The following is a 13,844-nucleotide window of genomic DNA, read 5'->3' as shown; positions in this document are numbered from 1 at the left end:
TGGGCCTTATGCTAGGTCACAGCCTGGGGCTTTCCAGGCTGGAGCTCCCGAGCTCCTCTGTCTTTCCCCAGCCCTGCTTCACTCAGGTACCCTGTCTCTAGCTCCTTGCAGCCAGGCCCTTCTCCCTCTACAGCCAGAGGGAGACTGTCTGGGCTTCTGGCTCCCAGCCTCTTTATACAGGCCAGCTGTGGCCTGGTTGGGGCGTGTCACTTCCCAGTCAGCCCAGCTTAGCAGCTCCCAGCCACAACCTTCCCCCAAGGCTGTTTTAAGCCCGTCAGGGCAGGAGCAGGGTAATCACCCTGCAACAGATCTTAGCAGGGGAGGAGGGATAGCTCCGTGGTTTGAGCATTGGCCTGCTACACCCAGGGTTGTGAGTTCAATCCTTGAGGGGGCTAGTTGGGGATTGGTCCTGCTTTAAAAAGCAGGGGTTGGAGTAGATGATCTCCTAAGGTCCCTTCCAACTCTGTGAATCTATGATACATTAGACTGTGACATGATGGGGCAATATAAGTGCCCAAGAGATTTGAACAATTATTACAGGTCTCAGCAGGAGCACACATCACTGGCTGTAGAGCTCATCAGACATTTTTCATTGAAACATTTTTTGACAGAAAAGGTCATTACAATCAGACTCACAAAACATTCCAGTTTCAAACTAGTTCACAATATTCAAGGTATTTGATTTTGATTGAAATGTTTTGATGTTTTGAAAAACTTTGAATTGTTTCCAGAATGTCATTTTGTTTTGATGGGAACAAATTCTCTCATGTTTTTACACCTTCCCCTGTTTCTTTCTGAGCGACTGTAATTGTCTGCCTTTTGGTTTCCAGGTGGAGTTGAACGTACTAGTTGTGACCTATACAGCCTACAATGGCTTGTGTCCTGTCTTCCTGAGAGACACCCCTCTGGGCCAGCCTGCCACAGCTGTGATCAGCAGACACACCGCTGGCATTAAAGAGAAAGCGTGGCCAGGATGCCATTCTCCAGGAAGCAATCTTTGCTTTGGCGCTAGCGCCCTCATTACATCCAAAGTGGCCTAATGTGTTGACCTTAAAAGCCCCTGCAAAAGCCCATCTACTTGACAGGGCATTTGGGGAAGTGGGTGGTGTAGGATGAGGGATGTTCTGCTGATTTGATTTCTTGGCTGGAAGCTGATTTATTGTATTGTGTTGTGATGTTGGGTGGTTATTTTCCAGCAGCTGCTTGTCAGGGCACTTACAGTCTGTATGTGGGCATGTTTCTGGAGTTCAGTCTGCACCAATAAGTGAATAAATTGACGAAGATTTTAAGCAGCAAGGAAGGAGAAGCTCTGACTGATTATCCTGGGAATGGAGGGGTGAATGCAGAGCGCGGAGTTCACTGCCGCATTGCCTGAATGTTCTGCCAGTGTCACTCCACAGGTTTTGGGCACTGCAGTGCAGTAAGACCAAGGTCACGTAGGGAGGAACTGAGTCTGGCATCTGCAGAACCAAAGCTGAGAAAGGGAAGATAGAAGTGGTTGAAGCCTCATCCCAGGTTTATTAAAACTAGACAGGCTGGGATTGCTGTTTGTCCTGGTCTTCTGGGGAAGGATTGGATAGGACCCTTCTGAGAGCCAACTTTTGGAAAGCATGACCCCTGCTTCAGAGTCTGGTTTCTGATTGACTGAAGTTGTAGCTTATTTAAAAACAAACGAAAACCAAGGTGGGCAGACCCAGACGTGAGGTACAGAGACAAGAGCCTTGTTACTGTGGTTTGGATTTTGGATTTGTGGCCAATAGGAAGATGAAATGTTTGTGGACTCATCTCTCAACAATCATGCTCCCCACCTTAGGGTGCGGTTCCTGAGGCCGACAGGCTTCTGTCTGAGCTAACACAGCTCAGAGGGCTCTGAACTGGGCCAAGAGGTTGGCACATTCAAAGGCTGGCTATTTTACCAGAATGGGGGAAGTTGGAACCATTTCAGAAAAATGACAGTATCAGTCAGTTAGGCTGGTCACTCAGCATTTGGACTGGCTACATTGACCCCACAGCAGATCCACTGGCTGTATTGTTCCATCTGGGTAATATTCTCCTTCCTCTCACCCCTATCAGGATTGTACAGATGCCACGTGGCAATCTGAGCAAGTGCTCGGCATCTAGTGTATTGTTCTTCGTGTGCACAACCAGTCAAGCATTTTAATAGGCTGCTATTTATATATCTATCTTCTCAGGAAACACAATGAGCGACAAGTCCGCCATAAAGCCAAGCTCCGCAGAGCCAAGGAGACATTTGTTCATGAAGTGAAGCAAAGAGATGTGAGGATTAAACAACTTGAAAGTGAAATTGCGTTGTCCAGGAGCCAGGCGGGAAAGGTGAGGAAGAAGGTGACAGAGCTTTCCACTGGGGGGCTGCTGCTCCAGGAGGGTCCCAAAGCAGAAGCTGCCCTAGCAGAGGCACTGGCATTCACGCCTTAGGAACTTGGCATGGCCCAGCTGTTCAGAGGCTTAGCTCATGTCCCACAGAGCCCCGAAGGCAGGCGTTGTGTGTGTGATTCAGGAATCTGGGAGCCAGCATGGGTTGCTCAGAGCTCAGCAGAGCCCGTACCGTATAAACCACTGTGAGTAACTAGCCTCCCCTGAACCAGACAAAGGCTCCAGTCCTCACCGAGAGAAACAGGTTCACGCAAAGGGATTGTCTAGACCAAGCTTATTCGGCATTACGATGAGCCAAAAAAAGGACAGTGTTCAGGAAGAGAAGTCACCTCATGTTTGAACCACTCTGCTCAGGGCTTAATGTGTAATGAAAAAGGTGCTGGGGTTCAAACAATTTCTTTACATCCATAACTGACCCACCAGGCCCGGAGGCGCCGGGGCTCCGCTCTGGCACAAATTAAGCCCTGCTCCTACCTCCCAAGCTCTTTGCTGCTGCACTGCCTCAGACTTTCCAGAAAAGCCCTACACTGCCATCCAATCCAACACGAAATGTCAGACAGATCAGTTCAGTGTGGGTAAAGTCAGGGAGATGAAAATCAGGCTAATCGAGCCATGTTTGTGCAAGAGAGAGACAAGCATCTCTCGGTGGTTAGGTTCCAAGGAGACAGAGACTTCCTGGGTACCACTGCTCAGTTGTTCCCTGTCTGGTTTTGGAGGAGCCCCCAGTCAGTGGCTTGGCGGGTTGGTAACCCCCTCCGTGTCGTGCCATACCTTAATACAGTCGCCATCATCTCACTTTCTTTCCACTGTTTTTCTCCATCTTTTCTGTCTCTATTCTCCCTTTAGTCTTTTTTTGTGCTTTAGAATCCTTCCCTGTTGCCCATTTCCCCAGCAGGCCAAGTGCCACTTGAGAGGGCTCGGTTGGGCAGGGCTGCATGCGCTCTTTTAGCTGAGCATAGTGTCTCAAGAGCAGAGCAGCAGCCAAAACTTGCTGCCCCATGCACAGCTGAGCACATGAGGGACTGCTGCAGGAGTAGGGGTGAGTGATTTCTAAGGATTGTTTTAGTGAGGTGGGACAGATGTAGGTTGAGCAGCTTTCTCTTCCTGCTCCTACCTGCTCCTCTGGGGTGCCTCTTGTGCCTTCAGTTAGCCTGAGGCTCCCACCGTAGGAAACACACCTCAGATGAGATTCCATTTACAAATTCTCTAACATACAGGGTCATCCTAGTTTCTCGTGTACCTCCACTGGGCACGCTGCAGTTGCACCAGGAACGGATTTGGCCTGTCACGTTAATTGATGTATTTTGTGTATTATAAATCCTTTATTTTAAGGAAATGCAATTCCCCAATATTTAACAAACCCAAACTGCCCAAGTGCAGAGAACCTTCCCTTGTGGTGGGCCTGCCAGAGGAGGGCAGTGATGATTTTACTGTGACTGGTGCTGCCCAGTAGCTCACTGTTGTCTGGCCACAGTAGAAGTTCCTGGAATACCCAATGTTACTTATTGAGACTGAGATTTTTTGAATTCATAGATTCATAGATTCATAGACTCTAGGACTGGAAGGGACCTCGAGAGGTCATTGAGTCCAGTCCCCTGCCCTCATGGCAGGACCAAATACTGTCTAGACCATCCCTGATAGACATTTATCTAACCTACTCTTAAATATCTCCAGAGATAGAGATTCCACAACCTCCCTAGGCAATTTATTCCAGTGTTTAACTACCCTGACAGTTAGGAACTTTTTCCTAATGTCCAACCTAAATCTCCCTTGCTGCAGTTTAAGCCCATTGCTTCTTGTTCTATCATTAGAGGCTAAGGTGAACAAGTTTTCTCCCTCCTCCTGATGACACCCTTTTAGATACCTGAAAACTGCTATCATGTCCCCTCTCAGTCTTCTCTTTTCCAAACTAAATAAACCCAATTCTTTCAGCCTTCCTTCATAGGTCATGTTCTCAAGACCTTTAATCATTCTTGTTGCTCTTCTCTGGACCCTCTCCAATTTCTCCACATCTTTCTTGAAATGCGGTGCCCAGAATTGGACACAATACTCCAGTTGAGGCCTAACCAGCGCAGAGTAGAGCGGAAGAATGACTTCTCATGTCTTGTTTGCTCTTTTCTGCAAAAACCACGGATGCCTTAGGGAGAACTGTGTGACTGGGAAATGAGTGGGATTGTCTCACGTCTGCTTCTGATGGTGTCAAACATTCTTTCCACCATCCATCTGAAATGCCATTGGAAGGGTATGACTACAAGACCCTTTCCAGGCCACATAACATCAAAGACAATACGTATTTTATAATCAGACCCCAGATTGTGACCTCCTTTATACAGCACTTTGAGATCATAGAATATCTGAGTTGGAAGGGACCTCAGGAGGTCATCTAGTCCAACCCCCTGCTCAAAGCAGGACCAATTCCCAACTAAATCATCCCAGCCAGGGCTTTGTCAAGCCTGACCTTAAAAACCTCTAAGGAAGGAGATTTTACCACCTCCCTAGGGAACCCATTCCAGTACTTCACCACTCTCTGAGTGAAAAAGTTTTTCCTAATATCCAACCTAAACCTCCCCTACTGCAACTTGAGACCATTGCTCCTTGTTCTGTCATCTGCTACCACTGAGAACAGTCTAGATCTGTGGATGAAACGTGCTATATCTAAGCTTATTGTTTCATCCTGTTTTCTTAACCACAGGAACATGCATTGATCAAACAGATCACCACGGAGAATGAGAATTTGCTCCAAGAGAAAAGAGAACTCTTACAGCAGCTTAATGAACAGGAAGAAGTTGGACAGAACAACAAATGGATCATTTCCACAATCCAGAACAGGTAGCCATTAATGCTGTTACAGAGAGTGTTCCTGGGCCAGAGTTCAAAGTTAGCCCTTTCCACCAAACTGCATTCTCCAATTCTGTGCCAGCGTCACTCCAATGAAGTCCTCCTTCTGTGCATGGAGTTGTCATAAACAGATAGTTAAAGGTTAATGTCTCTTTTACCTGTAAAGGATTACAAGCAGTGAACCTGGACCAGCTGACCAGAGGACCAATCAGAAAACAAAATACTTTCAAATCTCGTTGGAGGGAAGTCTTTGTTTTGTGTTGTTTGTTTTGTCTGTTGTTCTCTCTGGGTTCTGAGAGTAACCAGACGTACCTACAGGCTCTCTAATTTTCTGTTCAAATAGTAAGTACCAGTAGAAGGCGGTTTAGTCTTTTTGATTGTTTTCTTTATTTGCAAATGTGTATTTTGCTGGAAGGAGTTGAATTTCCATTTGTGCTGGGGGGGAAGGCTTCTCTCTAGTGTCTATAAGCTGAAGGACCCTGTAACCTTTACCATCTTAATTACAGAGACAACTTTTACTTTTTACTTTCTTTTATTAAAAACTTTTCTTTTTAAAGACCTGGTTGATTTTTTCCCCTTGTTGAGGCTCAAGGGAATTGAGTCTGTACTCACCCGGGAATTGGTGGGAGACAGGGAGAGAGAAGGGAGGGGGAAATGTGGCATTCCTCTGTTTTAGATTCACGGAGCTTGAATCTGTATTACCTCTTGGGGAGGGGAAGAGAGGAGGGGGGAAGGTGCATTTCCCTTTGTTTTAAGATTCAAGGCGTTTGAATCACAGTGATCTTCCAGGGTAACCCAGGAAGGGAAAGCCAGGGAGAGGCAACGGTGGGGGAGAGGGTTTACTTTCCTTGTGTAAGATCCAGGGGGTCTGGGTCTTGGGGTCCTCTGGGAAGGTTTTGGGGGGACCAGAGTGTACCAGGCACTGCAAGTCCTGGTTGGTGGCAGCAGTACAAGATCTAAGCTGGTAATTAAGGTTAGGGGGATTCACGCTGGTACCCCATCTTTTGGACGCTAAGGTTCAGAGTGGGGTTATACCATGACAGGAGTGAAACTAGGGTAGCGCAGTGATGAGTCAGGCAGCTGCTCCTCATGCCTAAAGGATGTACGCAGGCCACTTCACGGGAATAGCTGCCTTGAAATGGCCCTGACTCTGGCGCTGCATGGAACATGACTCGGTGTAGAACTGCAGGGGCAATATGTTTGAAGTGTTTAAAGGGTTATTTGAGTTTCTCAGTAGAGAGGTTGAGAGGAAATGCCCCTTTGAAAACAGAAAATGGTTAGGGTGAAGATTCATGTGCAGAAAATAAACTGTGCCCTTTCTCTGTGACCTTCTCAGAGTGCAGTTCCTGGATGAAGAAAACAAGCGACTCCAGGAAAGCACCCTGCAGCTTTCCAGTCAGGTTGGCATTCTGGAACGTACTCTGAGGAACATCCAGACCCACAGCTTAGAGGTGAGATGTGCTGCCTTTCTCTGTAATATGGGCACATCTGAGGAATTTCACCAGAGTCCCTACCAATGTACCTCAGCTTTAACCTGGAAGGACCTCTTCTAGATTCCACAGGAATTTTTGGTATATATGTCCGTACAGGACCAGACTTTCAAAAGTGAGTTGTACCCACAGTTGGAACTGCCAGAAGGGAAGGTGTATTATTAGTGCCCCAGTCCCCTAGGCACTGGACTGAGCCCAACCAAGTCATTTCATAAATGACACCCCCCATGGATTGGCTGGTAATGTCACTCTTGATAAGCTGAATTGGAGCCAGTGGCCTAGATGTGCAAGGCTTTGTGGCTCATTTCCAGTCTGCTGAGGTAGCCAGTGCCCTCATCTGTTGTGTTATTAGGCCACTTGTCATCATGAAAAGGCATCACTTTTTCTTACCTTTGTTCTTTTTTGTTTTTCAGTCATTAAAAATATACCAATGACGTGTAAGGTCGGGAACCAGGAAAACTTTTTTAAAAGTGGGTAATTTTAGATATTTTACACAAATGACCCCAAAATGTCAAACATGGGAGCCTAAATCCCTACTTCGGCACCTGAAGAGGTGTCCTGATTTGCAATAGTGCTGAGCACTCCCGTTTCCCATTGCATGGACTCAGGACCTCTGAGAATCAAGCCATTTATTTGACTGAGATTTTCAAAGTTTAAATTAAATAGGAATTGAGTGTCTAACTCCCTTAGAGACCTTTGAAAATCACAGCCTAAGGGCCTAAATATATCTGAAGCCATGTCTACGCTACAGAGCCTGTACCAGCATAGCCTCCTAGTGTAGCTGCAGCACAGGCTGACACACGAGTTCTTCTGCCAACATAGCTACACCACCTCCCCAGACGGTTAGCCAGGTTGACAGCCATTGGCATAGCAGTGCCTCCATTGGAGGTTTTGCCACCATAGCTATGTCAGGGCGGGATGTGATTGTTTTTCACATTCCTAGCAGACATAGCTCTGCCACCATAGCTTTGGAGTGTGGAGCAGACCTGAGTCTAGGCAACCAAATTTCAAAATGCTGGCCACAGTATGTGGGACAGTGGCTGAAAGGGAGAATAACAGCTGTGTTTATAATAGTAACTCTGCTCCTCCAGGCCCCATGTGCTTATGAAAGAAGAATATATAATATCATTTGTTAGGATTTTCAACTACAAACTACCTTTACTGGAGCAGGTCCATTCAATGGAAATAACTTTTCCTGAATCATTTGCACATGTTTTTTTTCATCCTCTGGGAGTTATGCTCATGCCCTTGCATTGAACTGTTAATAGAAAAAAACCCATCATATAAATAACATCCCTCACACGCCACCGACACACGCAAAACATATGTTCACTTGAGGTGTTTCATCTCTTTGGAATTCTCTGCGTCTGTGATGCTGTGTGTTCTCTCTATAAATGTTATATTAAAACCCTTTTTTTCCTCTCTAGTTTGTGAATGATGCACTTGCAAGCATTGATTGCCTAGAGCATCCTTCCTACGTTGGATCTGTTGTTTATTTTTCTAGTTCTCTTTCTAGGACTTCAGGAGCATTGGCTTCTCTGAATGCCAGCTGCTAAGTAAGATGTTGCCACATCCAAACACAAGGTATTATAAGTAAAAACATACAGGCAGTGTGTCTACTTACTAACAGTGAGACTTGTCAGTCTCTGGGAGAGGGAAGCTGTGAATTCTTGTTTTCCAAACACACGTTCCACCCTTTCTTTTATTCGTGGATGTGTTTTAGTCATGCTGTGGGGAAAACAATTATATAAAAGCAAATGGTACAGAGAAGGAAAAATTCCAGAAATATATTTTCCAGCTCCTCATGATTTATGGGTGGTAGTTTAAGTAATAACATAATCATAGAAGACTAAAGATGCATTGCCAGCTATGTACACAATGGAGTTTCAAAATTTGTATCCCTTGGCCCATGCATGCACCATTCTTTTGAAGAGATACTATAATAAATAGTAACATAAATGGAATGAAACCAGCAGACAGCTGGTCTGTGCCACCTAAGCTCACATTGAAATCACTAAGTGTAATACTGATGGATAATATTCCTCAGTTGTTCTAGTTTTCTTTGCCAAGCTCAGGAGTCCATGGTGCAAATTTACATCACTGGATTCTGATGCAGTACAGTTATTTCACTGGTACTGTTGTGTCCCACAGGTAGTGCTAAAACTTAGGGTTCTTTTTCATGATCTCGGGCTTAATGTCTCCATAACCATACATGGGAGTGAACCTTCTCCTGTAGTGCTAAGCGTCATTTCCTAAACTGTCTGAAAGACAGCCACAAAATAGAGTTTTCAGAACATATTTCAACAAACTCCTCGCATGCTTGGGTTCTTCTTCATTAGAAGATTTTAGGCCTTTCCTCACAATTCTATAAGCCTCTCTGTCCTGTCAGTAGATCATAATAACCATTAGTCCCATTCTCACAACTCTTCTTCAAGGAACTTTGTAATTTGCAAAACTGTTTGCAATGAAACTTCAGAAAAAAGCCCTCTGCCCATGCCCTAGGAGACAGAGGGACTAAGAAACCCTTGCAAAGGGATTCCCGTGCTTGTCCCCCAGCATCCCAGTCTCTAAGACATGTCTTATGGTCTCTGGGTCTTTGGAAGCCCCTCCTACAATGGGCACGGTTTCTCCCAGGCCAAGGGGAAGCCCCACTCTCCCCGTTTGTGGGGCTACTCACACACAGAAACCCTGCCCATTGGGGGAGGGCTTCCCCCAGACCTTATCATAAAAGATAGGGCCAGTGCTTTGCGAGCTCAGTTTGCATAACAGGCCGTGCCCCTGTGGGTACGGGAAGGGCAGTGACCTTCTCCTGAAGATCCTGGTACCTAACCTGGAGGATCATGGGCCATTGGCCTGCCCAAAATTTGAAATTGGGCTCTGGCTACAGCCCTCCCTCAAAGACTCCCAGAGCTATCGGGGAGCAGGGGCCATGTGAAAAAGGATGTTTAAGGAGGAATTGAATTTTAGGGGGGGTTAGAGTTGTGGAGGAGTGGCTAAACCATCCTCTGCTAGCTGCTGCCTCCTTTACTTTGATTGTAAGCCTTTTGGGGCTTTCCGTTATGTGTGTAAAGGACCTATCACAATGGACCTTGCTCCCTGGTTGGGGCCTCAGGGTGCTACCGCAGGACATGTAATTAATAATAATAAAGAGCTATTGGTTTACGGGGAAGGGGCACAGAGTGCTGAGGTGCCATGGGAGAGCCAGAAGTTTGGCAGGTTTTGCATGTACTGTGGAGTCTGGGGGCTCCTCGGAAGAAAATGGAGTCTCTAAGGTTTAGGTTGGGAGCAGTTAGGGGATAGAGGGGTTGGAATAGCCATGGTGGGAGCCATTGGGTCACAGGAGCTTCTAGGGGTGTACTTATGCAGGGAGCCTTGGAGGCACTGTGGGTTAGGAGGAGCCAAGGGAGTGAGGAAAATAGGAGTCTATCACAGTTATGGGGGAGCAGCCATCTAGAGAGCTGGGCGGCTTGGGGCTTGCCTCCAGTTGAGTTGGGGGACAGTGGGTTATGGGGGAAAGTAGGTGATTTGGGGAGGCATGAGGATTGAGTAAGGTGTGGCAGGACCCAGAACTTGGTGCCCAGCCCATGTTGATCAAGGTGCCATGGGACTGAGTGGGAAGAGAAAGTTTTGCTTCTGCTGTTTATCAGGGCTGGGGTTGCAGGGCAGCTGCACATTGACTTAGGTTACGGAGGGGTTTTGCCATAAACATTAGCAAGCATGTTCTGTGCAAGACAGTGTAAGAGTAAATCAACTTGCCAAATCTTATCAGCACTGCACTGTAAATATGCAACAGCAATGGACATTTCTGAACACAAGTTTAACCACATTTTACAGACTTTTCTCCCAAATTAAGTTTTCCAAAGACCGCTCCAAAACTTTTATTTTTAAATTAAAAACCACGTTTGTGACACAAATTGCCCTGTTCCTTTAAAGCATGGCCAGAGCACCTATTGGGAAGGAGAGGAGGTCTAGAGAAAGGAAGGATAGTTCGGTCAGTAGGGCCGTAGCCTAGGATTTGGGTTCACGTCCCTGCTGTGCCACAGACTTCCTATGTGATGTCACTCAGCCTCTCTCAGCTGTAATTGGGAGATACTAGCACTGCCGTGCCCACAGGGTGTGTGAGGACAAATATGTTAAAGATTGTGAGGCACTTAGACACTACAGTACTGGAGGCCAGGTGACTGTCGTAGGCAGATAGATGTTGGCAGAGTGAATTAGTGATGGAAATTCTTTTTCAGCTTCTCAGCGACAGGGCTGCCAAACTCCCTTGGCATTCTGAGAGCCATCCAAGATGTCAAACCTGAAGAAGGAACCAAGACCCCAAAGTCCCTGTTTTCCTTATCACCTTCTCAGCCTTCTGAGATTGGTTATTTAAACGTGGCTTCACCTGGAGACCGCACAAACTTCCCAACGCAGCCCCAGAGTCCCAGCTTCAGCTGCGATAGTGTCTAAGAAGGACTCCAAGGAGCTGCTCTCTGATTGGACTGTGGCTGTGGGCTTCCTGCTGCAGTGGGCCACACATCCAGCTGGATCAGTATGTGTCCAATAACTCGTTCAATGAATTTTGTGATTCTTCTCAGCTTTTATTTGACAGCTGTTGTGTCAATCACTTGCCCAGCTCTAGCATCTCATCCCAGATCGCCCTGGAATTTTTACATTCACAGATTTAATTCATTAAAAGGGTTTTTTAAAAGGGGTGTTTGTCATTTGGTCTCAACTCCTTGTGTGATCTAGATACATTCATGGGCCGGGGTCCCGATCCTGCCTTCTGCCAGGGCCAGATTAAACTTTTGTGGGCCTTACGCCAAACATATTTGTGAGCCCTCATGTAGTCATTATGGACCCCTTCCAAGTGTGGGCCCAGCGCGACGGCGCCATAGTAAACCTGGTACTGCTGGGATGGGGATGAAAACATTTATTCAAAAACAAAATAAGATATTTGAAGCCATACTTGATTGAGACCTCCACTCAGCCCACAGAGAACAAACTGGACTAAAATCAGTATACCCAGAATACACTTGAGTTTGGTTTACTTGTGTGGGAGTGGGTTCTTTGTTAGTTTTGTCTTTTTTGTTAAAACACTCAGGGCCTGCTTCTGGCCCTGAACACAAGGGCTTAACTAGCACATTTATGAGCCATATTAAGCCCCGCTGTACCACTCAGTGGAGTTGCACCTGCAGCTCCCCTCCACCCACCGTTATGTTTTATAAATACAATTTTACAAGCTGGATTTTTCTACTTTGGTACAATAATGTTTACAAATCTTAAGTTACTGGGGTGGAATGCGGGGAGGAAAACTGCTGGTCCCCATCTTTTGCTGGGAGAAAAGGCCACTGAGGGAGACACTCACATTTTATCACAAAGGCTACCACAATCCAGACTCAAGCCTCTATACTAGCCTTCACACTTGGGCTCTCCCCCAACCCCTCCCAACTAACGCCGACCTTCACACAAGGGCTCTTCTCAAATGTCCCTGCTAACACTCCCGCCACTTTCACGCTAGGGCTGTCACCTTCCTCCCTTCTACTGCACCCATCTGAACCAACCCCCAAGTTCAACCAGAGCTATCTCCTCCCTCTGCCCCCTGCACCTTCACACCCCGCTTCTCCTATCCCCCTGCCCCACGGACTCAGCGCCAGCTCCCCCGTCGAACCCAGACTCACTCCACAACTGCCCCATCCCCCCAGTCCATGCTCCCCCCTCCCCAGAGTGCAGGGACAGTTGCTGGGCATTGCACTGCCCCACCCTCCGGGGGCCACAGACAACCACCTCCTGGTACAAAGCTGCAGGGTCCAGACAATGCCAGGAGCCCATGGCGGGAGTCAGAGCACCCGGCTCCCCACCACCCGAGGAGAGCGGAACAGACGGGGGTGGGGGGCCAAGCACGATCAGCGCCGGGAACCCTCTCCCTGTGTCATTTCCTTGCTGGAGGGGGTGGGTTTTTTTGGTTTTTGGTCTACCAGCTTCAACTGGGGTGGCTGACAGCATGGCGCGGGGCATGCTGGGACTAGTAGCGCAGCTGGCAGCGCAGGTCCCAAGGCTCCAAAATGCAGCAGCGTGCAAACTATAACTCCCAGCATACCTTGCAACACCCAGTCCCTGCTGCGCCTGCGCGCTGTTTCACCCAGTGTGGAGAAGATGCTGACTTCACATTGTCAAGCTGTGGCCAGGGCTGGATTAACCCTTTGTGGGCCCCCAAGTAGTCACATGGCCCCTTCCAAGTGTGGACCTGACGTGTCACTGTAAACCCAGTACTGTGTCCTGTGGTCAGAGCGGGACCTGGGCCCCGATCCTGCCCTCCAGACAAGCCTGCCTGGCCTGCACTGGGGGGGAGACAACACCGGGTAGACACTTTTCCCACCCACTCGGGTGAGCCTGTTTCTGCACTGGAATTTGCTACCTGTAGCAGTTACTCATATGCAAGGGATTGTAGAAAACTGCTGTCTGATGTTATATGCTACCAGTAACAGGGAATTGTTAGTAGCAATTACTGATACCTGTTGTTCTTATTTGCTGACTTGTCCTAATTTGCTAAAACTTGACAGTGGTGTGGGATGGAAACATAAAGTGTTTGGCTTCCAAATGACCCTGCCTGGAGTACATATGTATAAATTACCTCTTAGTAGAGGATTGTAAAAAATAGAGTGAGTTCATTTAAACATCATTTATTTTGCAGGTTCATTTACTGTGCCATCCTGACATGGACATTTCTGCCCAAGTGACCTGTGGGTTGGATTCATTTTAGTGGGACGCAGGACATGTGGAGGATAATTTAAACTCTTAATTTTCCTAGGCTTTGCCTTTGATATACTTCTATGTTGGTGCGATCTCTGACCATTACAGTTCATCAACTCAGCAGGCAGGCACAGGCAGCAATGAACCTCTATTGCCTTGACTGAGAAAGGTTTTGGATGAAAGGGAGGGTAGATTCCAGCAAGCTTCTGGGGTAATATCTCATTGGAGATTAAAGGGCTTGTTCAGAAAGAGATTTTGAACTCTGTAGGGTAAAGATGAGCCAGATGGTTTTGTCTCCATGCAGGTATATGTTATCCTCTGGGGGCTGAGTAGAAAGGAGAGAGAAGTATTTTGGATTTCCTATTTCCCTTACTGAGGGCTGTCTAT

General features: G+C 47.1%; 1 protein-coding gene across 3 annotated transcripts in view; it reads left to right on the top strand.

The window, feature by feature from the left end:
• The window catches only part of CCDC30 (coiled-coil domain containing 30), a 140,964-nt gene extending 129,593 nt beyond the window's left edge, over window positions 1-11,371 (top strand). Inside the window, exons 22-27 of one of the 3 annotated variants that reach the window (XR_007770676.1) lie at window positions 2,193-2,334; window positions 5,087-5,223; window positions 6,569-6,683; window positions 7,136-7,192; window positions 8,239-8,306; window positions 10,961-10,985. Coding sequence is in view for 2 of the 3 variants with exons in the window: in XM_050931162.1 (XP_050787119.1) it covers window positions 2,193-2,334; window positions 5,087-5,223; window positions 6,569-6,683; window positions 8,239-8,306; window positions 10,961-11,174 (676 nt within the window). In the remaining variant the exon portion in view is untranslated. Of the gene's footprint in view, window positions 1-2,192; window positions 2,335-5,086; window positions 5,224-6,568; window positions 6,684-7,135; window positions 7,193-8,149; window positions 8,307-10,960 lie in introns of those variants that run through there. The other 2 variants (XM_050931162.1, XM_050931163.1) reach the window with 2 other exon arrangements.
• Window positions 11,372-13,844: the final 2,473 nt, after the last annotated feature.

The sequence above is a fragment of the Gopherus flavomarginatus genome, chromosome 21 (assembly GCF_025201925.1).
Source record: "Gopherus flavomarginatus isolate rGopFla2 chromosome 21, rGopFla2.mat.asm, whole genome shotgun sequence".
In the NCBI taxonomy this organism is placed as follows: Eukaryota; Metazoa; Chordata; order Testudines; family Testudinidae; genus Gopherus; species Gopherus flavomarginatus.
Note: the sequence above shows the minus strand (reverse complement) of the source record. Positions and strands in the feature narration are given on the sequence as shown.